Source organism: Perca fluviatilis, chromosome 24, assembly GCF_010015445.1.
Source record: "Perca fluviatilis chromosome 24, GENO_Pfluv_1.0, whole genome shotgun sequence".
In the NCBI taxonomy this organism is placed as follows: Eukaryota; Metazoa; Chordata; class Actinopteri; order Perciformes; family Percidae; genus Perca; species Perca fluviatilis.
The window spans coordinates 15,448,098-15,474,557 of NC_053135.1; the positions used below are offsets into that span (position 1 = coordinate 15,448,098).

The 26,460-nt window shown below is 39.6% G+C and overlaps 2 protein-coding genes and 1 long non-coding RNA gene across 3 annotated transcripts; all 3 read left to right on the forward strand.

Annotated features, from left to right (window-relative positions):
* Positions 1-2,173: 2,173 nt before the first annotated feature.
* On the forward strand, positions 2,174-8,040 carry LOC120554259. The gene is made up of 9 exons (XM_039793042.1): positions 2,174-2,210; positions 2,830-3,005; positions 3,394-3,604; positions 4,869-4,944; positions 5,074-5,333; positions 5,513-5,569; positions 7,249-7,322; positions 7,650-7,760; positions 7,921-8,040. The coding sequence occupies exons 2-9, from the start codon at positions 2,938-2,940 to the stop codon at positions 7,934-7,936; spliced, it is 873 nt and encodes a 290-aa protein (XP_039648976.1). The 5' UTR covers positions 2,174-2,210; positions 2,830-2,937; the 3' UTR covers positions 7,937-8,040.
* A 419-nt stretch (positions 8,041-8,459) lies between these two features.
* LOC120554262 lies at positions 8,460-10,563 on the forward strand. The gene is made up of 5 exons (XM_039793049.1): positions 8,460-8,705; positions 8,803-8,935; positions 9,138-9,278; positions 9,579-9,696; positions 10,287-10,563. Exons 1-5 carry the CDS (start codon positions 8,469-8,471, stop codon positions 10,384-10,386), a joined length of 729 nt encoding a protein of 242 aa, XP_039648983.1. The 5' UTR covers positions 8,460-8,468; the 3' UTR covers positions 10,387-10,563.
* Positions 10,564-20,716: 10,153 nt separating this feature from the next.
* Positions 20,717-25,910, forward strand: LOC120554271. Its single transcript, XR_005638342.1, has 4 exons — positions 20,717-21,064; positions 22,256-22,315; positions 23,957-24,000; positions 25,329-25,910. It is a non-coding gene; the product is annotated as an uncharacterized LOC120554271 (long non-coding RNA).
* The last annotated feature ends 550 nt before the right edge of the window (positions 25,911-26,460 follow it).

Genomic DNA, 26,460 nt, shown 5'->3' on the forward strand with positions numbered 1-26,460 from the left:
ACAAGCATCAGTGTTCCTTGAATAGCTTAATTAGCTTCTCTTGCATTGGTGCTCTTTTCCAGGGCATATACTGTACTACTTTCAGCTTTATTGTAGCTTTTGGGAAGGGCTATAGTTATGGTTATAGTATTTAGCAGACACTTATGTCCAAAGTGACAAAATATGAATCTTACAATAGTTAAAAATAGTTAAAAATTAACAGTAAACTGTTTTTAAAGTTGCTAAGCCAATATTAAGCAAAATAGTAATAATATCAATAATGACAATACAATATCAATAATAAAAACTAATAAAAATACCATAAATATACAAATCATAACTCTAAGAATGAATGAATTATTTAAGTGTAAGACCAACAGATAAGTCTTGACACCCCTCTTGAAGGATCCAAAACGATCACATGAACGCTGAACACTAGGCAACTCATATCATAGCATGCACGCATATTTTAAGAGGACTGTCTGCAGGGAATGTGTCTGACCAATCACGTGGGTGTGGGCCGCCTTGGCCAAAAATGCCAAGGCCAATTTTTTGTCCCAGTCCAGCCCTGTGTGTGTGTGTGTTAGCTTGAAAAATTGCAGGCCCTGGGTGTAAGGGCTGTAATAGTTTTGTCCAAGCCCGGAAGAAAAGAGAATGCCTGGGTTTCAGAGGTTTTGGCACCCCGTTGTCAACTGACAGACACTTCTAAAAAGTGTTTTGAAAGAATAAAGACACTCTATGAAGTTGTTATTCTAGGTAAGAATGTTCTGTTATTTACAAAAAAACAGTATTGTATTGGATGGCTTGTGTTCCTGTCACAGATAAGGCTGTGGTTTTATGAAGGTAAATATGGTGCAAAACGTGAGAGCTTGTAAATGTGATGTGAGCACTTGTACAACTAAAATTGAACTTGTAGATGGGATGTGAGCACTTGTAGAATATGATGTGAGAGCTTGTACAACTAAAATTGAACTTGTAGATGAGATGTGAGCACTTGCAGAATATGATGTGAGAGCTTGTAGAAAAAAATCTGTACTGCAAATTTACTCGTATTTCTTTATTTTCCACTTGAGTCATTTTTCCAGTACAACCACAACTCGGTGATCACAGCTTCTCGAATCGGTCTCTACAACCTCACAAGTGTGCTCTATCGCATCACAAAGTGACGAATCTGTGCACCTTGGTTTTTGTGCTCCTACTGGTTGCGATACATTTGGTGCAAAACAAACTTGCACTTGAAGCTGTGAAGATGTGAGAGAGCAGAGGGGAGGGGGCGGGGGCACAGATCGGGATAAGCCAATCAAGACGAAGCGGTCTTTTCTGTTCTTCTTCATGTCGGCGAAGATCCGCAATGGCTCAACAAGAAAGGGTAAGTTGGTTCCAAAAGCTTTGTTTTGGTAGATTTGTAACGTTACTGTGATTAACGAGTAAATAAATAATGCCACAGACACCTCACATTCCTAATAACGTGTTACGTTAGTAACAAAATAAGTCAATGATTGCACTTTGGCTAACGTTAGCTCTATGTTAGCTAGCTAGTTGTATATCGCTAACGATATAACAATGCAGTATTCAAATGCAGTAGTTTCAAAAGCTTACAACGAGGCTCCAAACATCTACTAGGCTACTGAGGACTCGCCTTGCATTGTAACGTCAGCTAAAGACCCGCTAACAGTTATTTATTTAACATAACCTTGTCTGCTAACTGAGGTTAAGGTTAACTCTAAACTTGTAAAGTTAAAAAGTAAGCTAGCTAATTATCAATAATATCTACATTTCATAAAGTTTCAAACTTAATAGCTATTTTTAGCTTTTGGATTTAGGTAAAGGCGACATTAATAATTATTACATGGGATGCGACACCTGGATACACTCTTGTTCCAGACACATAAGGCTCTCATTAATGTCCTGGTATCATTACCTCAACGTTAGCTGCTTAGAAAGCTGTTATTACATTTTTGAAAATCACAGGCCTGAAAAATCAACATTTCTTTAATTTTTTTACAACAGTTAGTTAGCTAGCTAGTCAGTGTTACATGTGCCTCTGGTGTGTGTTTCTTGTTTTCTCTCTGTGTCCCTCGTTCTGCCCTCCTTCCTCTGCCTGTTGAACACCTGAGCGTAATCACTGCTCAGGTAGAGTGGGGGAGGTGATAAGAAGGCAGAGAGTGAAGGGACAGAGACACATGGAGATCACACCAGCAGCACACTTAACCATTTTTCTACACAAGCAGGTTTGTGTTTCCCAGCCTCCATACACACTTGTATTGGTTATTGTGTTAGTTTGGGCTGGATATTAAGTAGATATTATTAGGTAGTTCAGTTATCCCTCTTTTGTTTGTTCTAGGTTTAGGTTACCCCTTTTTAGGTAATTTAGGGCGAGACACAGGGAGCGATGGCCCATTGCGAGGTTGGTCCCGCGTCTTCCCATCTTTTGTTCTTTTTGGCTGGGGTCTCCAGTCCCTTTTTTGTTTCTCTTTGTTTGCTACTTTTGGTAATATTTTTGCATTATTTAATCAAGCTTATTGGTTAATTGTTAACCTTGTGTCTGACATCCTTTTTTATATGTTGCATCCTCCAATCCCTTTTGAGCCTTTGTTTGTTTCTTTAAATGGAGGCCGTAACAACAGTACATTTATAGCGTGACAACGGTCCCCTTCATAGAGAGGTAGAGTTGCCGTTGCGATCTGTATTACCATATTTTGTAGGCTCACATCCCAGGGCCACCCTTACATTTGTCACATTTGTCGTCCGTTATGAATGTGTGTAACGTTATATCAATGTAAATTTTTCTTACTGAGCTTGGTCCAGGGTCTATGCCATCATGTCATACGTTATTTATTTTTCTCTCAGGAACCACATGATGCTGAAATTGAAAATGCAGTGAGAGGTCTTCTCAGCTGCATCCGGAACTTAAAAAAATCCAATGAGAGGCCTAGCAGTTCTGTGGACCTAAGGCCCATGGAATCTCAGGCTGGAACTAGCAGTTCCATCGAGGTTAACAACCCTGTTCATCGGGAAAGGCAAAGGTAAGTTAATATGTGCTTAAATTAATCTAATTCCAGGATTTTGTGTTTGACCATGTAAATGCATGGCAATTAAGTATTTTAATTTTAAATTGCAATACTGGCCTGTTTTTACTCCATTGTTCATTAAATAAACCTTTTACAGCCAAAAAATACAGGAAAAACTCTTAAAACATACAGTTTTGTCTAGTGTTACGCCCTGTATCCAAAGGTTAGTATTAATTACTAAACTGAAGTGTGTCTATTGCTATTATTTTGCTGGAGATACCCCATAACTTTTTTAAGTAAAGTGCTTACTAATACTGAAATGCAGCCATTGTTAAAAATATCCCAAGATTCTGTCAACCTTGTTGATTTTTCTCCCCCATCTTATTTTTCACCTTGTTTCAAGATCTTTTCCAGCAATATATGCTGTAAGCCGGGCACGCCATAAAAGAAAGGCACCTGAACCTCTAAGATCAACATGTTCTAAAGTAATAGAACTCCAGTTCTGCCTGCAGCCCGAAAACTCAGATAGGACACCAAAAGACGAAACCATGCTCTTGCAAGCGGGCTTAGGAAGGAGAACTGTACATCTTAATGACGATGCTGATCACACTGAGGTACGCCTTTTTTTTACAGCATGACACTTAAGTTCGTATGAAAAATATTATCAAATCAAAGACAATATCATTATGGAGATACAATACCATAAATGTTGTCAAAGTGAATGGTGAATAGTTCTCAGTATTTTTACAAAATACGCGTGCTTTTTGGGTGTTATTTTGGACATGTGACGGTTGAGACAGACAGGAAAAATTGGGAGGGGGGAATTACATGCTACAAAGGTCCTGGTTCAGATTCGAACACAATACATTGCAGTTACATGGTACATCTGAAAGATTTTTGTTCAGATCTATTTTTTAAAATTTTGTTTATAGTTGTGTATTTATCTATGAATGTTTACGTTTCACTATCAGTATGGTAATTTCATTCATTGTTAATGAATGAGCATTGTTATTTTCTGTCTACATGTCTACTGTAGTTTGTTTTTAACTACTGTGCATGTAGCCTGACACTCACCAATGGCAGGGCTCAATCCGGGTGGCGCGATAAACAGTTGTCTTTCAAATTTTCTCTGCGCATTACAACCAACCAGAGCAACGCTAGTTGATAGATTAAACTTTTGCCGTATCCGATCGGCAAAACTCCGAACACTTTTTTAAGAATGACTTCAGTGCCGTTCTTTGTTCTTTTCTCAAAGAAAAGCTGAACTCAAAGTCTTCCAGAGTCTCGGCCAAAGCCGATTCCAATTCAAAAGACCGCTGTTCGCTGCCAGCAGCAGCCATCTTCTTTGTTTTCAAGTAGCAGGGAATTCATGCGGGACCATCGCAACTCTGCCGTCATTATGTTAAGCCCTGCCCACCGACTCTATACACGATGTGATTGGCCGACCAGAATTTGGTTCATCCAGCTTGCAATCCAACGGAGAGTTGCAGAAGACCCTGGCTGGAAATTACATTTTCTGCTGCTAGGGTGCGTTTAGATTTCTAGGCTACAGTTCATGTGCTGTTTTGGATCGAAATCTCTTCTGGAAGGTTATAGGACAGGTGTTGAGTTTAGGTTAGATTGTAGCAAAAAGGTTTTTTGGCCGTTACAACATAGCAAAGTAACACACAATTATAGAAACATATATGTTAGTCAAAAGTTTTGGCACTGAATGAATAGTAATTAAGTAGCCTAACTTGCTGCTACAAAGTGAAAACATTAAGTACTCTGACAAAATTAAAGGCAGCATAACACAAGTGAATGATTCCAGCCCCCCAGCATAATGTGTATGGAATGTGGTATCATTACACACTTTCCATCATGTGTTTTGATCTTCAGATAACCAGAGTTCTGTTTGAGGAATACCCTAAATTAAGACATTTGCATGGCGGTTGGCTTCTCCAAAAAGCTGCAGGTGAGCTAATTTACACCGGGCAAAAGAGTTGAGCCTCCATACCTGTTCAGTACTTCATATTTGAAAACTTTTGGAATAATAATGAACTTCCATTTTTGCGCTTTTTTAAATTCTTCATTTCTTTCAAAGGAGGCAGTGGACAAAGGAAGACTACTCCACTGGCCCATGGTTCCCAGGGCTACACAGCAAAAATATTGAAGTCCTCCTCAAACAATGGAAAGAATATCATCTATATTGTCCCCCTTCAAGAAAAGATCGACACAACCCCCTTGCCATATGATTCACCGGAGTTTCAGAATATGCCAAAAAATGACTGCATTACCTGTGGCACATCAGTTCCTCTTCAGTTGCTGCCTTTCCACATTGAATCCTGTCAGTGTCATGATAATGTAAGTGATCTGATTCAATGCTGTTGCTAAGAACAATAGATTCCCTTAGTTGTTTAAGGCTTTATAATCTATACATATTCCTAACATAATACATGTATTTGGGTTGTGTTCTACATATTAGTTAGATATTACAGGTTTGTAGAAAAAATTATGATACTTTTTTCCCATTCCTTGTGGAGAATTCTGAACTTGTGGCAGAAGAGGAGAAAGACCAGGAACCAGATGTTATTTGTGTGGTAAGCAATTAAGATTTAAATTGACAAAGTCACAAAAGCTCAAATCAATGCTGAAGTCTCATGGCTTGAGTCCAATTCTCACTTTAAATGTTAATCTGATTTGTCACAATCAGTTAGTCATTCTAATCTATCTAAAAGGTACTGGCCTTGATGTTATTACTTGAGATTTTTCAAGTGAAAAGTGGATGTCAGTGTCGGTGGGCTCGTCCATAATCTGAGGTGCCTTATGTCCGAAATACACCTGGTGTGAATTTCACTCAGCGCCTTGATTAAAGCTGAACTGCTGCATAGATCACGGTAGACACACACATCTGCACGGGCATCACGCTGCTTGTCTCCATTTTTTTTTACGCAGTTAGTCTATAACATAATACCTCATTGTACCTGAGGCAATGTGACCAGCAGAGCAACCTTGTAGGTGTTTGTACTAGTGTTAATTTCGTAAGAGGAGAGTAAATATTTTCGTCAATTAACTTTTTCCATGACAAGACTGCACTAGTGTCCAAAAACGCTGACTAAGACTAAATGAACACATGTTTTGCATAAAATAAAAACTAAGATAAAATCTCTCTACATTTTCATCTACAATCGTCTGTACTTTTTACCAATTGCTGCTTGGTTCCCAGTATTTCCCCCCCCCCCCACAATTTTATCTAACTAAGCGCGCGGTTCAGTCGGGCTCGGCTGCGGCTCATCTAGAGATTCAGTGTGTCCCCTTTTTTTCGTCTAGCTTTTTTACATCCAGGTAGCGATGTTGCCCCCTAGGCTGGGGAGGAAGGGAAGGAAGGAGGGATGGAGGAAGCCTGGTTCAGCCGGCTGGAGAAGCCGCTAGAGCCTAGGCCCTGGGCAAGGGAAGGAGACAGGCTTAGCTTGCTGGTGAAGCCGCTCTTAAACAGCTTGCAGAACGGCCGGAGTAATGTATGCAACCGCTGGCAACAAAACGTGCTGTAGAGCCTGGGAATCCTGGCGCTTATCTAACATGCGTCTGTGTACGATTGTATTTGCATAAAGGAAGAGGCTCGATATAAAACCAGTGTTAAACAAAGTTGCAGTCAAAAAAAATGATTCAACAAGTGTATTTTGTCAGGATATTATTACATTTAACCAGTATTTGATGTGTATAACACTATTTGACTGAAATGGTTATCAGAAATTTCCAAATAATTTATTTAAAGACTAAAATGGTTTGACTAAAACTGGACTAAGATACCTTGTTCCCCTTTTGACTAAAACTAGACTAAAATGACGAGGCTTTTAATTGACTCAAACTTGACTAATAAAAAAAGATATGTGAATGACAAAATATGACTAAAACTAACAAGGACATCTGGCACAAGACTAAATTTAAAAATAGGTAACAAAATGAACACTAGTTTGTACATGTCACATTCAATTACTTAATCACATTACTGCATCCATAATCCTGTAGTTAAAATGATCCAGTTAATAATTCAGTAATAGCCTACGCTTTCACAACCTACCAACTGCATTACATTGATATTGATGCATTGAAGCTGGCAGCAACTACACAGAACAAATATGGAGTCTGTGTAGCAGGTTTAAAAAAAAGTTTGCACAACTTGTGTGACGCAATGCATCCCTGCCCCATGTTTCTAATTTAGTGTCACGTGAACCTGGTTAATCAAGTGTTTTCCTGAACCTCATTTTTGACTCCCCAGGATTCTTGCCCAATATGTGGAGAGCAATTTGCTGCTGAGGCGATGGCCCTCCATGCAAGTGCATGTGGGGAAAGGTAATGTCAACATGTCACTTGAGTATCCGCAACAGTTGACACTTTATTTTACTCAATGGCAAGTGAAACAAGGAGGGTCCTACTAAACTCTTGGCCCTGAGAATTGCATCACAGACTGAAATCAACCACTTCCTTTTGTAATTTACTTCTTTTTTTTTTTCTATTAAATGCAGAATTTAGGTGAGCTTTGCATTAATTAGTTTGAGAAAATAGTGCAATGAAATGTTTATTTTTTTAAGCTTTATTTATCATTTTAGCTGTCTGTAATGGATTTACAATATATTTGTCAATATCAAAATGTGTATTTTTATTTTTTTTTAAATCTAGTTTTCCTCTGAATTCCATAATGGCGGCTGCGTCTGAAAACCGCACTTCAGCACCAGAGGTTTCCACAAGCAGTGTCACTGAAAGCAGCCTTGCTAGCCCATCCAATTATGGGTACATAACACCTGGCACATCACAAACCATACCATCAGGGCCAGTACCTGCAATGTCTGATGGTGTGTTTTTTACTTTTTTCCAGAAATGGAATGTTAATGATACTCCAACATAAATATTATACCCTTGTACAAACTCAATCATGAAAAATATTTTTCAGCCTGGAAGAGGGTTGAAGTTCCAGATAGGGCAGCTATACTATACAGAAGGTATTTGCTTCAGGAAAAAGAGGATGAACCAACACTGAAAGTAAGACTTGACATGAGAGAGGACGTTGAAGATCAGGAGGGAAGACTAATCAGCTTTTACAAGGTTTATAAAGTAGATTGGGCCAGACCACTCCATTGCAGATTGGAAGGTAACTACATTTTACAAATATATTGCACCTAAAATAATATGTAGTTGCTTCAATTGACAAGTAACAATAGTATTTGTTTTATAGGTGATGTAGCAACTGGAGAGGGTGTGAAGCGCCATTTCTTCAGCCTAGTGATGCACAAGTTGCAGAACGGATTCTTGATGGATTTTGGCAAGTTTTTGGACAGAGTTTATTAATTTAATTATGTAGCCCTTTATCACAAGCATGTTTCAAATGACTTTACAGAGAATTAACTTTAGTAAAGTCTACATTTCTATGTGATAACCTGTATAATTAAAGGAGATGCCCCATGCTCCATTGCTCTCCATGCAGGAAATAGAACAAGCACTATGCTTTTTGAGGGCCAAGCTGATCACCTCATCCCTTCCACCTCCCAAGTGCTTGTGCAGAGTGACTTGTTCAAGATGGCAGGGAGGATGATAGGTCACTCCTTTCTGCATGGTGGTCCTCCACTGACAGGTGTCAGCCCAGCAATTCTGCATGTTTTGTTAGGTGGCTCCCGGGAGACAGCAACCATCATGCTGGAAGATGTGGCAGACATTGATATCCGCGAGACAATAGAGCTGGTAGGTTTGGAGCGGAATGCAAAGTATGAACTAAGCCACATGAATACTCACGTGCATGTCACCATATTCATATACCTTGTCTCAACCATCCATTAAGCTTGAGAGGAAAACGAGCAGTGAGCTGACAGAGGATCAGAGGGCTGCTGTTAACCAGTTGGCATTATCTTGGGACCTTCCTGTGTTGACACAAGCCAACCATGTCTGGCTTTTACAGTCTTCTACAGCATGCGGTAAGCTCAAGCAACCAAAACTTTCATGTTCATAAAGAAAGGGATTTCTCGTTGTAAGAGTTTGATTCATCAACTGTTAATTTTGCTATTTCTGGTGAAATGTACAGTATTTTACTGCTTAATTATTTTTTTTAAACCATAACAAGTTTTTATGCCCATTACTCCTTGAAAGAATTAACAACTCACTTTAATATCTATATAGGTGTTAGGGCGAACCTCCCAACAAGTGAAACAGCTGAGGCAGGGACTGCAGGACACAATGTTATGGCCACTGTTGGAGGCCAGGCCAGATGTGGTTCCAGTGGTGTTCCCTCGTCAGGCTATGGCGAAATGCAGTGCTCAGGTATTTTAATCCATGTTATTAAAGAGATATTTTGCTGATTTAAATCCTGTTGTGTCTTGGCTGTGTGTGCAAATAAAGTGTTTGACTTTTCTCTGTGACGCCAGTGCATGGAGCAGCTGAGGTCTACTGGATCTTGGCAGACCTCTGTTGCTCTGCACAGGCGCCACGGAAGGAAGCCAAACTGTCTACACAAACATGGCTCAGATGTTTTAAAATTGTCAAAGTATCCCTAAAATTAATAAGTTTTGCTTTTTTTTTGTACCGTTCAGTGCATTCATATTCTTCAAATATTACATTCAGATGGTTCTAGACAACATCATCTGGCCTGGAGAAGAGGAAAAGGAGGACGACGACAATGGATGCTCTGTTGCAATCAGATGCAAAATGGCTGGCTACCTACGTCAGTTTGTGGAGACAGGTATATTGGTTTCATACTTTCCAAGTTGTGTGCATTTAGGATCTACAGGTTTTATTATGGAACATGTTGAAAGTAATAACATTTACAATAATAGTGAAGACTTAAAATAAAACACAGAATTCTGCAGTGATCAAAAAGCGGTGTTAAAAGATACATTTTAGATTGTGGCCTCCTTGTACCTTCATGGAAAGATGAGGGCTTTAGAAAGAAATTCATACATACCTTTACTATTTATTTGTCTAAACTAATTTTGAGCAATTAATTGCAAACTTGAGTCTCAGTATCATAATATCATTGTAACATTTGTTGTCCTCTTCCATTGGTGTGTTATTATCCATGTAAGTGACTGAAGAAAAACTCAAGCAGCTGGTAAAATTCTATAACTATATTCTCAGGCGGAAGAATATAGTACTTGGGCGGAATGATTTGCTTTGCTTTGCAGCAACCGGTCTGAGAATATAGTTCCCGGTTTGTTTACGGTTGCCTGTGTGTTATGTTACATTTTTTGTACACGCTGTGACTCTACAAATCACAACATGTAAATGGGAACATGTTGATGTTATTTTGTCACTTTTTGTCACAATTCGAAGCAGTAGGATTTCTGGAACCATTCACCTGCATGTTCGGTGCTGGCCTGATGACGCTTACAACACACACGGAGATGAGAAGGGTATGTATGGACTTGTCTAACTCTGGGGGTTACAGTGAATAAGAAAGTCCCAATAAGTCAGCATGTTCCTTTTTAAAGCAATGTTCAGAAAGTAGGGGGCATCCATTTTTGCTTTTCATGAAAAACAAATACACATGGTAGTTGTCATTTTGTTTTACTTTTAATAACAAGAATGTATGCATTTTAATTATGCATTTTATTTATTGACAAAGTTGTTTATATTTACCAAGATGTTTATATAGTGGCTTCCATTGAAAGAGTTTGTTTTATTTAACAGTAAAAGTGTTTTAAAACAATTCTGTGCATGTGTTCTTTTTAAAAAAAAAAAAAAGCTTGAAGTTGTATGCTGCCTGAAAACTGCAGACAAAGACTGATAAAGAGTGCTTTAAACTAAATAGTCACTTGTATTAGTGTACCAGACAGAAACAAGAAGACTAAAGGTTTTGTCACTTACAAGGAAATGGGAAATTGTATAAAAAGGAGTCACTGATAATGATCAAGCTGTATTTTAACATTCTGTGTTTTAAGACCTATAGTTAAACTGATGTCTCAAAGTGAAACTGAAACAATGTGTATCTCTCTATCCATCTCTCTCTCTCTCATTCTCTATCAATCTCTCTATCTCCATCTATCATCATCTCTCTCTCCCTCAATCTATCTCTATATCCATTTTCTATGTCTATATATCTATTTATTCTGCATAATATGTGTAACGTGCTTTTCAGTTATCTCAAAGAATTTAATCGCACTGCACTAATAACCAAGATCCTTCCTAGTCTCTAGTCCTTGCTCGTTTTTCAGGGGGACATGAGAAGCAGTTTACAGAGATTACCCTACTCATAGCCAATGCTGTGCATGTACTCCAGTGCAGCTAAATATCTGTCTACTCCCATGCATGTTGAAGGTCCCATTGGGTCCACAGCAGCACAAAGTCCAGCCAGCTCATCAGGTCTCAAAGGGCAATCGCTTTCAGGAACATGGATGCCACAGTTTGGATCCGAGGGTATAAGGCCACTACTCTCCCAGTCAATCACAGGGATGTGCAAATCCTGTAAGATCAGAAATAATTATTTATTCTGCCTTAACTCCATGCTGTGCTGAGCATATTTCAGAAATCCATACCTCATCATTGTACTCTTCTGAGTTGTGCTGTAGTCCCATGTGCCATAGTTGGTTGGGAGTGAGATTTCTCTCAGTTGAAAGGGGATGATTGTCCCAGCCATCTGTGAGCACATCAAGCTGGTCTTGCAAGCGGGGAATAAACACATAGTGGCAGCAGAAAAGGTGAGCACTACTCGACAGGTCAAGAAGACCATCCTCTTCCAGCGGGTGCAGCAGATTGTAGAAGAGACATGTGACTGCTCTAAAGACATCTCGCCAGAGACGTTCAATTCTGTTTAAAGCACAATAGAGGAAGTGCTAATCAATTGATGTCATGCCATTTAATAATATAACAATTTTAACACATTTATGTATATGTGTTCTCGTTACCTCTGATTATGCACACTTTTTCCCGCGATGAAGCTGTTTCTCCCAGCTCCTCGAATGGAGAACATAAGGCGGGCCACATCAACATTTTCCACCCCATGGTCTCCCCGAACCCTTTTAGGTGAAGTTTGTTATAGTTAAAGGTATACATTGTTTTCAATTTAATGAAGAACCTTTACCTTTGTGGTAAGCCATGCTTCTCAACCGCTTCATTGAAGAAGGCAAGGGTAGTGGAGGCCTTGTTGTTATCAGCAACACCAAGATACATTATCTGTGAGAAAAATACAGAAAACACTCCATCACACCCAAAACCGCATATTTTGATTTAGGTACACAAGATTACCTTCATGACCTGAACTTTAAACTACTAGGTTTCCATATGAAAAATTTTATTTTCTGTATAAACAAATAATCAGTCTTAACATAATTGTTATGCAAAAATTAAAAGGCATGTGTGATTATCAGTACCTTTCTTGAGTAGCCATCAATTCCTCCGAATATCACCATATTGTACCTTAATTGACATGGAGAAAAAATAGGCATAATCATTAATCCCCTTTTTTCTACATTGTGAACCTGCAATAGTTGTCTATTAGACTAACACAACAAACCTTATAAGTTTGTGGTTTGTGTCAATATGCATCAAAGATCTGGGGGCTGGGACAGAGTATGTCCTGCGTACCACACACCGCAACTCAGCCATTCTGGACACAATCCCTACAGTGTCAACTCTGTGCATTGATGCACGAATCCTCTGCCACTGTACACGATGTCCCTGTGCTCGCAGCAGTCCCATCATCATACGGTACCCTGCATTTGGGTTGCTGGAGTGAATGGCTGACACCAGGATGTCAAGTTCATCATCAGTTAGGTCACTGTACAGACCCCTCACAGACAGACCCCTCACAGACAAACCCCATTCGTTCATGCGTCTCTGCAGTGTCCACCTAGAAACCCCTACAACCTTCGCAATGCACTTTACAGATAGGCCCATATTAAGAAGCTCAGACACATGTTCCTCGCTTAATATAACTCTAGGGCGCCCACTAGTGATGCGCGGGTCGGCTTTTATTCCAACCCGCGGGTCCCGCATTAATTAAATTATTTGGCCCGCCCCAGCCCGCCCCGCACCACTTTATCTATTTTTACAACCCGCCCCGCCCCGCACACTGCGACCATTAAATAGACATGCACTGTAATGGAAATGAAAATATCCTTTATTACAGCCTGAAAGTGCAGAAACATTGCCCTTTTAACAGACAACAACAGAAGATTATGAATATAAATTAAATAGACCATAAATCAGATCATGTGATAAACTATTTAAACATTTAAAGCAGCGTTTATAATCATCTAATAGGCTAAAAAAAAAAAAAAAAAAGTTTAGCCAACAGTTTACAACCTAGTACGCTACATATTTTTTTTTTTTTTTTAAACACACGGGAATGTTCATTTGGCGTTTTTGCGTTCGCTGTGCAAAAAAAGAATGGCATCCACTGTACCGGGATTTAATCTGTTTCTCCTAGACTCTAGCACCCGGCCAGCAGAGCTGAATGTGCGCTCGCTTGATGCGCTTGTGGCCGGGATACAGAGTATCATTTTTGACAGCTTGGAAAGCACAGGAAAGGAGATTGACTGGGACTGCCAGAATTTTAGAATGTCCTCTCCGTCCCAAAAGAACTGTCCCTCAATGTAGCGCTGAACCTCGTCTTTCTCGGCGGCAACATCACTTTCATCCTCCCACTCACTAAAATCATCTCTTTTTCTTTTGACTCGCTCGGCTTCGTCGTCAACTAAAAAAAAAAATATAACAATATTTAACATTTAAAACATACATTAGACCACTATAGCTAAAACACCTATCTATTTGCTGGTGTTACAATACTCACCTCGAGGCATCGGCTGATTCGGCTCTGGCTCCCTCAGACTTGCTGGAGGTGTAACCGGCGCACTGTCAAATTCCCTGACAAGTCTTCTGGCCTGGTCGTACACAGCGTTTCTCTCCTCCGCTTGAAACATCTTCAAGGACTTAAAACGGGGACAAAGAAACGTTCCAAGCTTGTGGGTGACGCTGATGGACATTTTCTCATTTAGCAGCTGCGTTGCCTGTGCCCGAATATAAGCCATGTATTCCGGATCACCGTATTGGGGCTCGCAGTGTTTCTTCAGTTTAAAAAACCAAAGCACGACCAGCTGAATAGTTGGATACGTATCACCCTCCAACTCTTCACTCGCAGCTTTAAAAGGCAGCAAAAACTCAGTAACTGTGTTCAACACATCCAGCTGAATGCCATCCATTCTGTGGAGCTGATCTTTCTCCTGCAAGGCCTGTTGGATTTCACGATACTGTTTACTGACTGACTGCATCATCGCAACTTTGCTGTTCCAACGGGTTTCACATTCTTGTATCACGGTGTGTGGGAGTTGTACTACAATCCCGGATTTTTTCAGGTATGTCACAAGGCTTTTGCACTTTGCAATGACATCATTCACGTCGCGCATATATGTTGGCGTGTTCTCTTTAACATCAAATGTGTGTTTGAGAACGATGTTAATGACATGGGCTGTGCACGGCACCCACTTGTAGCTGCGAAGGGCAGCTTTTATGTTTGCTCCCTGGTCACTTACAAACATTACTTTTGATATGCCGGCAGGTTCAATACCAAAGTCATGCAGCTCCTTAATAATTTGCTCGTGGATGTTGTGCGCTGTCTTTTTGAGAGTAGAGTCAAATTCAGTTGTGCTTATGACACGGCTCTCCAATTTCCAGTCGTCATTAATGAAGTGACCAGTAAACGCCGTGTATGATCGTTTGTTGAACTCATCGGTCCACATGTCAGTGGTAATAGATATGCCACAATCCAGAGCTTTATTTATCTTCTTTGAGAGGATTTCTTTTTTTTCTTGCGCGGTCGCTTTGGCTCTGTCGCAAACAGTTTGCCTGTGAGGGAGTACACTGCTGGCATCCACACGTCCGTAACGTGAACCAATGTTAATTAGACACTGGGCTACGGTATGAAATCCATCTCCAGATACTATGTCGAAGGGCCGCAGATCTCGACAGCAGAATTCAACACAAGCGTCTGTGACCTCGGACTTGACATGTGCTGGTACTACTTTACTTTTGAGGAAAGCAGTAATATTTTGAGACGTGCCACTGTCGTCCTTTTTCTTAGACCCCCCACAGACATGTCTTGACAGGCTGGAAGTGCCCGTTTTGTGGCTATCGTGTTTGTATATTTTTTCACACGAATTGCACTTCACGTAGCCGATACTGCTGTTGTCTCCTGCTGCAACTATTTCTGAGAACCGGTCCCAAACATTAGATTTAGCAGCCTGACCTTCTTTTCTTTTAATGATGTAAATTCCCGACTTTAATTTCTCCCTCACCTCATCTTCCATCTTCTTTTTACGTTGGGAGCTGCTTGGCGCGCCACTTTCGTGACGTCTCACGTGGCGCCTGGGCACGCAATGACCCGCCCCAACCCGCCCCGCAAATAAAGTGACAATTTACTTACCCGCCCCAACCCGACCTGCGGGTAACCCGCGGGATCCGCGGGTTATGAGACGATCCGCGCATCACTAGCGCCCACTATTTCCCCTTTCCAGCAAAACTGTTACAGCTGTTTCCTGTTCATTTTTCCTAGAGACTAAGCAATGCACCTCAGTAATGGCATCATACACAGCTTGAGGGATCTCAAGCTGGCTTGATAGTGAGCTGAGTACAACTAGCTCCTGTGAACAAATAAACTCGAGGTAATCTATGTCCAGAGGGGCACGATCGAGGGCACTTGATAGTCTGTTGTAGAGCCTGGTCAATAAATGATCAAGCAGCCTTTCCTAGAGGGAAAAAAAACCAATGTGTTACAATAATGTATGTAAACCTATGTTATAATAGGCCAGTAACAATTCCAAATTTAGCTGGACAATTAATTGTCTCAGAAATAATAATTTATTTATTACTTTTTCTAACAACTTTTTTAAATGAATCCCAGGATACAACTTTTGTTATATATCACTGGTAGTGAGTGACCCAGATACGCAGGTTCACAGCCTACGAAGTAAACCACGCCTCTTTATTATCATAAAACATTGTATTTTTTGCTTAAATGAACAAATAAAATAGAACATTTATTACAATCAATAACAAACAAAGCATAATAAGAAACAAAAAACGGAGCATGTTTAATTCCTCTGGCTTTAGACGGTCACAGCCCAGGATGTTTGGAGTTGCTATGGCAACAAATGGCCGCTGTAGCAAGGCTAAACAGTCCAACCAATATATATAATTTAAATTTGGCATATCTAAACACAATCAACAATTATCAACAGTCATACCCCTTAGGACTTTAGCAAAAGTTAGCAAACAAGTTGTTCTGTACAGATTAGAAAAATAAAAGCACAATCCCTGTGGAACTACGTTAGCATAATGTTATTGAATGACGGCCATTTCCGCTACAGCGTCGTCATTTAGCTAGCTACGGTAACGTTACTAATTAGAGCTAACGTTAGCCAAAGTGCATTCATTGACTCTTATTTTGTTACTAACGTAACACGTTATTAGGAATGTGAGGTGTCTGTGGCATTATTTATTTACTCGTTAATCACAGTAACGTTACAAATCTACCAAAACAAAGCTTTTGGAACCAACTTACCCTTTCTTGTTGAGCCATTGCGGATCTTCGCCGACATGAAGAAGAACAGAAAAGACCGCTTCGTCTTGATTGGCTTATCCCGATCTGTGCCCCCGCCCCCTCCCCTCTGCTCTCTCACATCTTCACAGCTTCAAGTGCAAGTTTGTTTTGCACCAAATGTATCGCAACCAGTAGGAGCACAAAAACCAAGGTGCACAGATTTGTCACTTTGTGATGCGATAGAGCACACTTGTGAGGTTGTAGAGACCGATTCGAGAAGCTGTGATCACAGAGTTGTGGTTGTACTGGAAAAATGACTCAAGTGGAAAAAAAAGAAATACGAGTAAATTTGCAGTACAGATTTTTTTCTACAAGCTCTCACATCATATTCTGCAAGTGCTCACATCTCATCTACAAGTTCAATTTTAGTTGTACAAGCTCTCACATCATATTCTACAAGTGCTCACATCCCATCTACAAGTTCAATTTTAGTTGTACAAGTTCTCACATCATATTCTGCAAGTGCTCACATCTCATCTACAAGTTCAATTTTAGTTGTACAAGCTCTCACATCATATTCTGCAAGTGCTCACATCCCATCTACAAGTTCAATTTTAGTTGTACAAGTGCTCACATCACATTTACAAGCTCTCACGTTTTGCACCATATTTACCTTCATATGGTTTCCTTCTCTCAACTAACGGAGCAATCACATTTATAATTATGCTTTATGCTTTTTAAACTTAAAGTGATGGTTCGGAGTAATTCACCCTAGGGTCCTTTGCACCATGAGCTCGAGCCAAACACCCCCCCAGAAGCTTTTTTCACCTGGGTCGAACATTGGGAGAGTTAGCTAGAGTAGCGTTATCAGCTGAATAGCTTAGCGCAGGGGCTAATGGACCCACGTTTGTATCTCGTAAGTTACCCCACTAATAATGCCCAAAATGCTACCAAACGTCTACAAGTAGTACAAATAGATTATGCACTCATAAAACGATGGATTGGAAAGTTTGTAAGTACACCAGAAGTTTATGTAAATAACACTTGCCTGCTTGTTTCTGCTCTCTGCTGTTGTTGCTGCTGTAAGACGAGTGCTTAGGGCCGTCTACCAATTACAACACCGAAAAGAGATGCAACAAAAATATTTTTTTAACCCTTGTGTGGTCCTTCGGGTCCCAGTGACCCGAAGGACAACACAAGGATTATGTACTTCCGTTTACTTTGTTGAGAATTGCTCTCTAAACAAGGGTTAATACAGCACCTTAGTTCTTGTTTGTACAGCATTTTGGTCAGCTTAAACTGTGTTTAAATGTGTTCTAGAAATAAACTTTACTTACTTACTTTACAAGAAACAGGGTTTAGAGAGCAATTCTCAACAAAGTAAAGGGAAGTACATAATCCTTGTGTTGTCCTTCGGGTCACTGGGACCCGAAGGACCACACAAGGGTTAAAGTAAGTGCTGTAGTATAACTAGCAGGAGACAAGTAATAATTGAGGTAAGTTTGGAGACATTACCTTATTTAATCATTAAATTAATAAATATTTTTGTTGTATCTCTTTTCGGTGTAGTAATTTGTAGACGGCCCTAAGCACTCGTCTAACTGCAGGTAGCAGCAGCAGCAGCAGCAAAAGAGAGTAGGCAAGTGTTCATAAACTTCTGCTGTACTTACAAACTTTCCAATCCATCGTTTTATGAGTACATAACCTATTTGTACTACTTGTAGACGTTTGGTATCATTTCGGGCATTATTAGTGGGGTAACTTACAAGATACAAACGTGGGTCCAATAGCCCCTGCGCTAAGCTATTCAGCTGATAATGCTACTCTAGCTAACTCTCCCAATGTTCGACCCAGGTGAAAAAAGCTTCTGGGGGGGTGTTTGGCTCGAGGTCATGGTGCAAAGGACCCTAGGGTGAATTACTCCGAACCAGGGCTCTCAAGTGTCACGCATTGAGCGTGACAGTCACTCATTTCGGTCTTTTGTCACGCACTCCCGCCACACATTGTATTTCTCACGCGTAAAAATTATTTATAATAAATTGAATATGCCGCAGCGCCCAAAATTTCTCTGGCTGCGCCGCTCTCACTATGGAACCGGCAGGAATCAAACGCGTCTGGCCGTTTGTGCGGAGGCTCCGCAGAGCTCTTGCAGTAGTCTACATAAGTGGCCTGATGTTTATGCCTGCGCTGGTGTGTGCGTCGAGCCACATGTGTGTGTGGGGGGAGTGTGTGGTAGAGGGAGAAGTGAGAGAGTGACGGCGATTTTCTTTGGAGCAAGTAGCGACTCTAGAGTCCTAGTGAGAGAAACAAAGTGTCTCCCCTGTTCTTTCTGACCACGGTGGGAGATCTGGAGCAGGAGAAGTTAACCCTCTCCTTGATTTCATGTTGTTTATGGAGAAATAGAACCAGGAAACAAGTCAGGGGAAATGCAACGCTACCAAGCCCATAGACCGTGACCAAGCCACGGTAGCTTACATTTTTAATGTTTAAATCGAGCCTGCCACTTATCAGCCAAACAAAAAACAGAGAGGGGCTACACAATAGCCAATCAGAAAATAGCACTATTTTATCTGGGTAAGATTTAATGCAGCAACCAATGAAAAAAAAGCAAAGCATACAGACACTTCCCTAAACATTCGCTCATTCAGAGACCAGAGACCCAAACGGGGCTCTGTGTCTGTCAGGAGGTCTGAGATCTACCATATCAGCAGAGCAATCACGTAATGCACAGCAGACTATGGTGCAGGTAGATTATTTTCTGAAATATATTGACTATTATAACTTTATTTTTCTCAAAGTATCAAGACTCCTCCAAAACTCAGATAAAAGAGATATTTTGAATGTGCACAAAGTTTTGAACATGAGCAGAAATCTTGCTCTAACAAATCATATTACAGTCCAGGGGTTTATTAATTCATTAAAATGAATTAATGTATCATTGACGTGAATAATTGTCATATGCACATTTAAGGAGGTTACTTCCTCAACAAAAGATGCAAAAGGGAAGAGTAAATGATGCTAGGCTACATGTGTGCTGACTCAGATATAATTAGAAAAGCTGATCTACAGGAGAATAAATAGATGAAAGCAATACAGAATGCCTGAGCCTAACTGCCATATATTCCATTATGTTTTTATATTTGGATTTTAATCTATGTTTACCTTTACATAAAGATTTCCAGCATAAATTAATCAGAAAAAGGTATAAATAGGTGCATACAAATTCACCAGAATGCAGGAAATGAAGAGTTTAATGCTCAAAATTTTCTGGGGGAGGACCCCCAGACCCCCCCCCCTGTTATCATAAGTCAACATGCAGAAATTGAATAAATACTTTGTATTTGGTTGAATTGTCATGGCCATGTGTCAAATCTTTTCTTGTGTAAATCTCAGCAATTATTAATAATAACAACAAAAACACTAATAATAATAATATTAATGAAACGCCCCTATTCCTGCGACTTGTCCAACCCGCCACCAATCTATGATCTTTATTTTTTTGGGGGGGGGGGGTGTCACTCTTGCCTGTCTTCAAAACTTGAGAGCCCTGCCGAACCATCACTTTAACTTATTGAGATATGTTAAAAACATACCAGCTAGCTATTTGCTGCTCAAATTTAAGTATCAATAAAAAAGAATACTTGTTTCAGCTTGGTTGGCAAGCAACACAGCAAAACATGCAGTCTCTCTTTTGGTTTTTACCTCTTAATCAGCTAAAGTACAACTGTAAATAATCAGTTGGTGCTAGACTAGTTAAATGACTGTTCCATGAATGGTTTTCAGCCCTGGGGTTACCATGACAATTAGCACCTCATTTATGTCAAACAAATTAAATTGTTGCCTTTTTGAAGTGGTAACAGTTTCTGGCAGAGGAAATTATACAGCTATTGTTGAAGACTCAAAAGTGTGCTGCTGCAATGGTTTTACCATGGAGGAAGGATACCATAGCAGATCGAACTATAGAGCCATGTTGGTGGCTGATTTAAATGAGCTATTAGGTATTTTCATTACAGAGTTTTTTTGGTTCAGGCCTCTTCAAAATTCTTTACTTTTCTCTACTACTGTGAAGACATAAGTATGGCAAAGAAGTGAGAAGATAATGGATTTTGAGAAAACAATTTGAATTCTTGTGAACCATGTTAACATTTCTTAAAACAAATCCTAGCCAAAGTCAAACCTGCAAAAAAGGATACCACAGGAAAGGCAGGGTTTAATATGACATCATAAAAATAACCCTTTTTAGATACAGCTAATTAATTAACAACAATCTTCATCACAGGGAACTTTACCTTAAAATAGTCCAAGTATTATTACTGTTAATCATTTAATACTCCTCCAATGAAGGCTGGACCCCACAAGTTGCTGCAGGACATTCATCATCCACAGTTGAACCCCAAACTACACCTCAACTGGCTCCACCAACAACACAGGTTGCCGTTCCCTGGCCTCATCCCCCTGCAGCTCCAGCTACACCTCAACGGGCCCCACCAACAACACAGGTTGCTGTTGCCGTTGCCCAGCCTCATCCCCCTGCAGCTCCACCTACACCCCCGAAGTCCTTGATTTTATCAGAAAGGTAAGCATAAGTAAGGGATAATCTAGAGTGAGGAATTATCCTGCCTATTACATGGCTACTTAACTAAATAAATAATAAATAAATAATTTGACACCAAATATTAATTTAAAAACGATAGTATTGCTACCGATAAAGAAAAAGGTGTGTTCCGTCTCTATGGTTGGTATCCTGCGTCCATAGCAACGTAAACTGTAGCTGTTTAATACAACCCTCCGTCAGTCACTCAACACCACAGTATCTCCTCCTCCATGCTTGGCATCAGTGTGTGTGCCTACCAGATAGCCAGCTGTTTGCAGCACATGCATTTCTGGCAAAAGCCAGGGTCCAACATGCATTTAATCCCCCAATTACAGGCTGTGGTAGTAGCTTTCTATTTTACCGCCAAAATAAGTCAGGCTGTAATGAGGTGATGCCCTGCTATCGCTAGCTAGGTGGAGAAAACTCCTTCATCCAGCTGCTGTTTTAATCAGTGCGGGTTGACTGAACTGAACATTTCCATTGATGGTGAAATGAGACATAAAAAGTGAATGGGACTATTTATGTTGACGTTTCTGTCCTCATTCATCTTGTTTGTGACACGCTTGTAAACACGATATTGCAATGTAACTAATTAGCGTTGTTGTCCCGATGGCTGAAGTTACTGCGTAGCTATCATAGACTGTATGAACAAATTTAGCAATAGGCACTCACCAGTTCTGCTGCCATTGCCTGAATTGTAAGAGTTGCTCGCTCCACTTTTCCCCACTTATTTTTTTCAGCAGATTGATGGTGACCATGACGACACCCTGGCATGGCAACAGTCTGTTATACTTTGCAACAGTCTGTTTTAAAGAAATAGCAGACCATTGAATGCCGTCGAATTCAACTAAGCTGTGTAATAACAGGTTCTATATGAAGAGTATTGGAAATAAGTTCTAAGCCCCTCACAATACATACCGTTTCTGCTAACAGCAGAGCCTGGTTATCCTAAAGGGTGTAATTTCTGTATCCAGTAAACACTTTGCACTACCTTCAGTCCCAGATGAAGAAAGTATTAATTGCAAGCCTTCGTGTTAACTCATATTCCAAAATTGTCAGACCCCCTAATGAAAGACATTGGGTCCATAATTAATAGCAGAGGGCCAATAAAGACCATCTCAATTGTAAACTGTCTTAATAAATAGTTTGTTTGTTTTTCCCTGTAATCAACAGGTGACAGTGTTGAAGGAGGCTGTCCAGCTCCCAGTAGAGTGGTGTCACGTAAAAGAAAAGGTTTGTTCATTTACTGTGTGTGTGTGTAAATCTATACATTTTGAATTGAAATTCATTGTTGGGAGTCCTCATTATTGCTGTATTTGCATTTGTAAGTGGTTGTAACCTATTATGTTTTGGCGATGCATCCACATTTATTTATTTATTTATTTGGTAAGCTTGACATTTAAATTAATCAAGCTAAATTTAATCTGTGGTCTCTTTCCCCATTAACTACTGCCACTCCATCAATAAGAAATGTCTTTTCCCCAAAAGCCGGTATCTGCCGTGAGAATATGTTCCACAACTCCCTGACACCACAATTACTTTTACTGATTAGGATTCATGGGGTTTCGACACTGATTGCCAACATATTTTTCCTATTGCCTAATCTTATAGTCTATAAATAAGGGTTAATTTACTTATAGCTTACGTATAGTTAACTTATAAGGGTTGCCTCCACTTATACCATGGTCACTTTTTTTTTAAACAATTACTATGTTTCAATGGTTACGCCTGAGGCATTACATTCACGTTCCATAAGGTTCTTATGCAATGCAAACAGTGTTCACTGCTCCAGTAAATAGAACCAACCTTAGATATGACTTGACACACATAGAAACGGGGGATATTTGTTGGCCACTCAGCTCATAAACCGTTTTTTTAGCACTAGTTAGAAAGCCAACATGTTTTGCCTTGGTTAACATTTTTTTACTGTTGACAACCAGTAAATATAATTAATTTATTATACTTATGCTTTTTATTGATCCACAGTGGGGAAAATAGAAATCATTTCTGACACTATGTGACACCCTGCAGCCAATAAGAATCAATTATTCACCCAGACCATTGTATAGAGTAACTTACCAGTGTTGCATTCACATTTTGTACAAGAATAACTTTGAAAAGAAAACTCGATAAGTAATGTTTTTTCAGTAATCTCTTATAATTCTGTAAAGGCATCAGGTTCAGTGTAGTAAGCTTGTTAATATATTTTTTCCTTTCAGAATGCCTACACACACTGACAGGGAGCCAGGATTTTTACCCTGTGAAGAGGGTTGCCAAATGCAAAGTTGTTAAGGTTAATGATAAATATGGCATCAAGTAGCTCCTTCCGTTGTCATAAGAAATTCAAAATGAAATTAAGTGAAAATATGTTTTGCAGTTTGTGCGTTCCCTTTCGTTTAATGTTTTCAAAGGCCCTTTTCGACTGTAAGGACTTGACTGTACTTGCTGTATAGTCAATTTCATATATAATGAAGTGTTTCATTTAGGAAAAACACGATTCCAGTTAAATTTCCTGGAATCAGATTTTGATTTGATTTTGCTGTTTAACACAGCTTTCAATCAAAGTTGTATTGTTTTAGGCAGGAGCCCAACTTGTCTCTTACAAATGAAAATGTATATTTCTCAAGAATTTAGGAGAGCTGGGTGTCGAGTGCACACCTTAGCAAGTTGGTTCTTCATACAGTGTAAGAGGAAAAAAAGCAATTGCTGAACTTCACATCAAATGGAAAGTCTGAAGATACAGATTGTACCAGTCGAAAAGGGTCGATTGCATTTTTCTGTTTTGAATTGAATTGTCTTAAAAGCATATTTTAGAGAATAGTATAACTGTTAGGCCGTGCGAATTTAAAGTTTATAAAACTCACTGTTTTATAGGGCCAAAAAATGAAGCAGGTCGAGTGGGAGCCATGCAAACTCTGGTATGTATGACTTTTCATGGTTAACACATTGTCAATTAGTGCAACAAATACAAGTTTATGACATAATTTATGTACATTTCTAAGTTAAAGTTAGTCTATATAGGTGCTTAAACACTACTTTTGAAAACTAATTTAGTATACCCTACATACATCTTATACCTCTTTCACACCGGTGACCAGGGTTGGACCCTGATTATATGTTCAGCCAGTCAATGTGGGTAAATCCCTGGTCATGACATCACCTGGGTAGCCGAGAGCCACGCATAACAATTACTTTAAGATATAGAAATGGGCAGAGCTTTACACGTCATATTCAGTGAACAGCTAACATCACATACTCCCGTCCAGCTGTATACCAGCAGAACTCATATTTTGTAGCTACTTGAATCTGTTATTGTGCAGTTGAGAGAGATAAATAAAGCTTAGTAATGATTGTTTCGCAGTGATTATGTTCTAAAGCACACATAAATAACCATCAGACACTGAAATTATTTTATGCAGACGATTTCTCCTCCGCTGCAATGGAAAAGCAAATAGGTGACTATAGTATTGTTTGTTTTTTTGTATCACTTTAAGACAAGGGAAGAATATTTCTCTTTGTTTGATTTATTTTATAGTACGCTCAAGAACCGCCAACCTGCTTGCAGGTTATTAACGTTAAGGTAATCAAGTGTGCACATACACAGTCTACTTAGCGATGAATAAGAGGGAGAGATTGATTCATGTTTTCATTTTTTTGCATTTACGTTAATGATACAACACCACCATAACTCAAATACCAGCTAACAGGCCAGGTTTAAAAAATCTCTTTACAAAATCACATTTTTTTTACACGGTTGAAAAACCCAGCAGAAAGCACAGTGAGACAACATCTGTATTGTATCATAGTATGCGGCTGACTCTCCCTCTATAATCCCGGCTGTTAGCAAACGATTTACATATTTTTATGATGTAACGCTGGATTTTTACAGACTGTTTTTGTTTTTTGGATTAAAAACCTTTCTGAAGGATATTCCTCATTTGTTTTGATGATGGTAGAGTTAATTAAAGGTGACACAAAAAGTACCATAAATCTTACTCCACACTTCATAATAAGGGCTATATATATATATATACACACACACACACACATATATATATCTATATATATATCTATATATATATATATATATATAGTGCATTCCAAACCGTGATTCACATCACAAACTCAATGAATTATTGTACACAGTAACATTGGAATATTATACTATGGTAACAGCTACAGGAGTCTAAATTTGTCTCATTTTATCTGCATAACTCAAACTCAAACTTTCCTTTTTGTTTTACAGTGGAAAGAAGTGGCCATTGGAGTGGGTGGCGCATGACAACACTTGTTAGTGCTTCCATTGTAGGTGCAATTTGTGTGCGGAGATCTGCTATGACTCGTCGAGTTTGCCGTTAGGCGCAGCGATCAGGGTTGGGGATGTGACGAGTGGGAGGAGTGAGGGAGGAGCCATCAACGCTACTTACACTCTACATTATGTTACACACTTTTACTGGCAATCACATCAAAGCCACGCCCTAAAACACCCCCTGCTTTATCGCTGATTTAAAAATCGAGACCATAATTCAAAAAATGAATATCATTCTGTGTTGCAGAAGACTTAAAACTAGCGATTGAGACCATAAACTCATTATGAAAATGTTAACTGAGGTCATGAATCAAGTTAGAAGTGGCTGACAGGTTTAAGACACTAACGCATTTGCAGCACTTCTCTGAAACGGATGGTTTTTACATTAATATTTACAGTCAGTGTTCGAGTGTCATATATCCATTTCTGTTTTGCGTCTGTGTTAATATTGTAATAACTTGTAATGCATGTACTTTTTTGTGTGTTTGTTTATTATTGTCACTCTAAGCTAAGGTTGCATTTCAGTTTAGTGCACTTCATTCAATAAAACAGACAAATGAAATTGTTTCTTTTTTTTAGTATCACACACTTTTAATTGAATAGTCTACTTCAGTTTTATCAACATCCAAGATAACCTAAAATATATCTGGGAATTTGGTCCAAACAAGAGTTTCAAAAAAGCACGTCAACATTCTTTGCTGTGGCATCCTTAAAATGTCTACAGTATTTAGAAACCATACTGGCTATCCTATGAATAGTAAATGATATTGTTCTATCCTCAGCCTACTACACTAAGACTTTAAGGGCCCTATCTTGCATCCAGCGCAATTGCCTTTGTACACCGACGCATGTATCATTCCTATTTTGCACCCGACGCACAGCGGACTTTTCCCTCCATAGACGCACGTCGGTAAATACTACGGCGGGATTGGACACTCCGGCGGAATCTGGTCCGGGAATGCGCGATGCGCTCCTGGTGGAGCGGGTGGACGGAGATGGAGTGGGGGGGAGGAGGATGGGGCACAACAGGTGCAGGTGGTGCGTTTGGAGGCCCACGCTCCATGGCTGC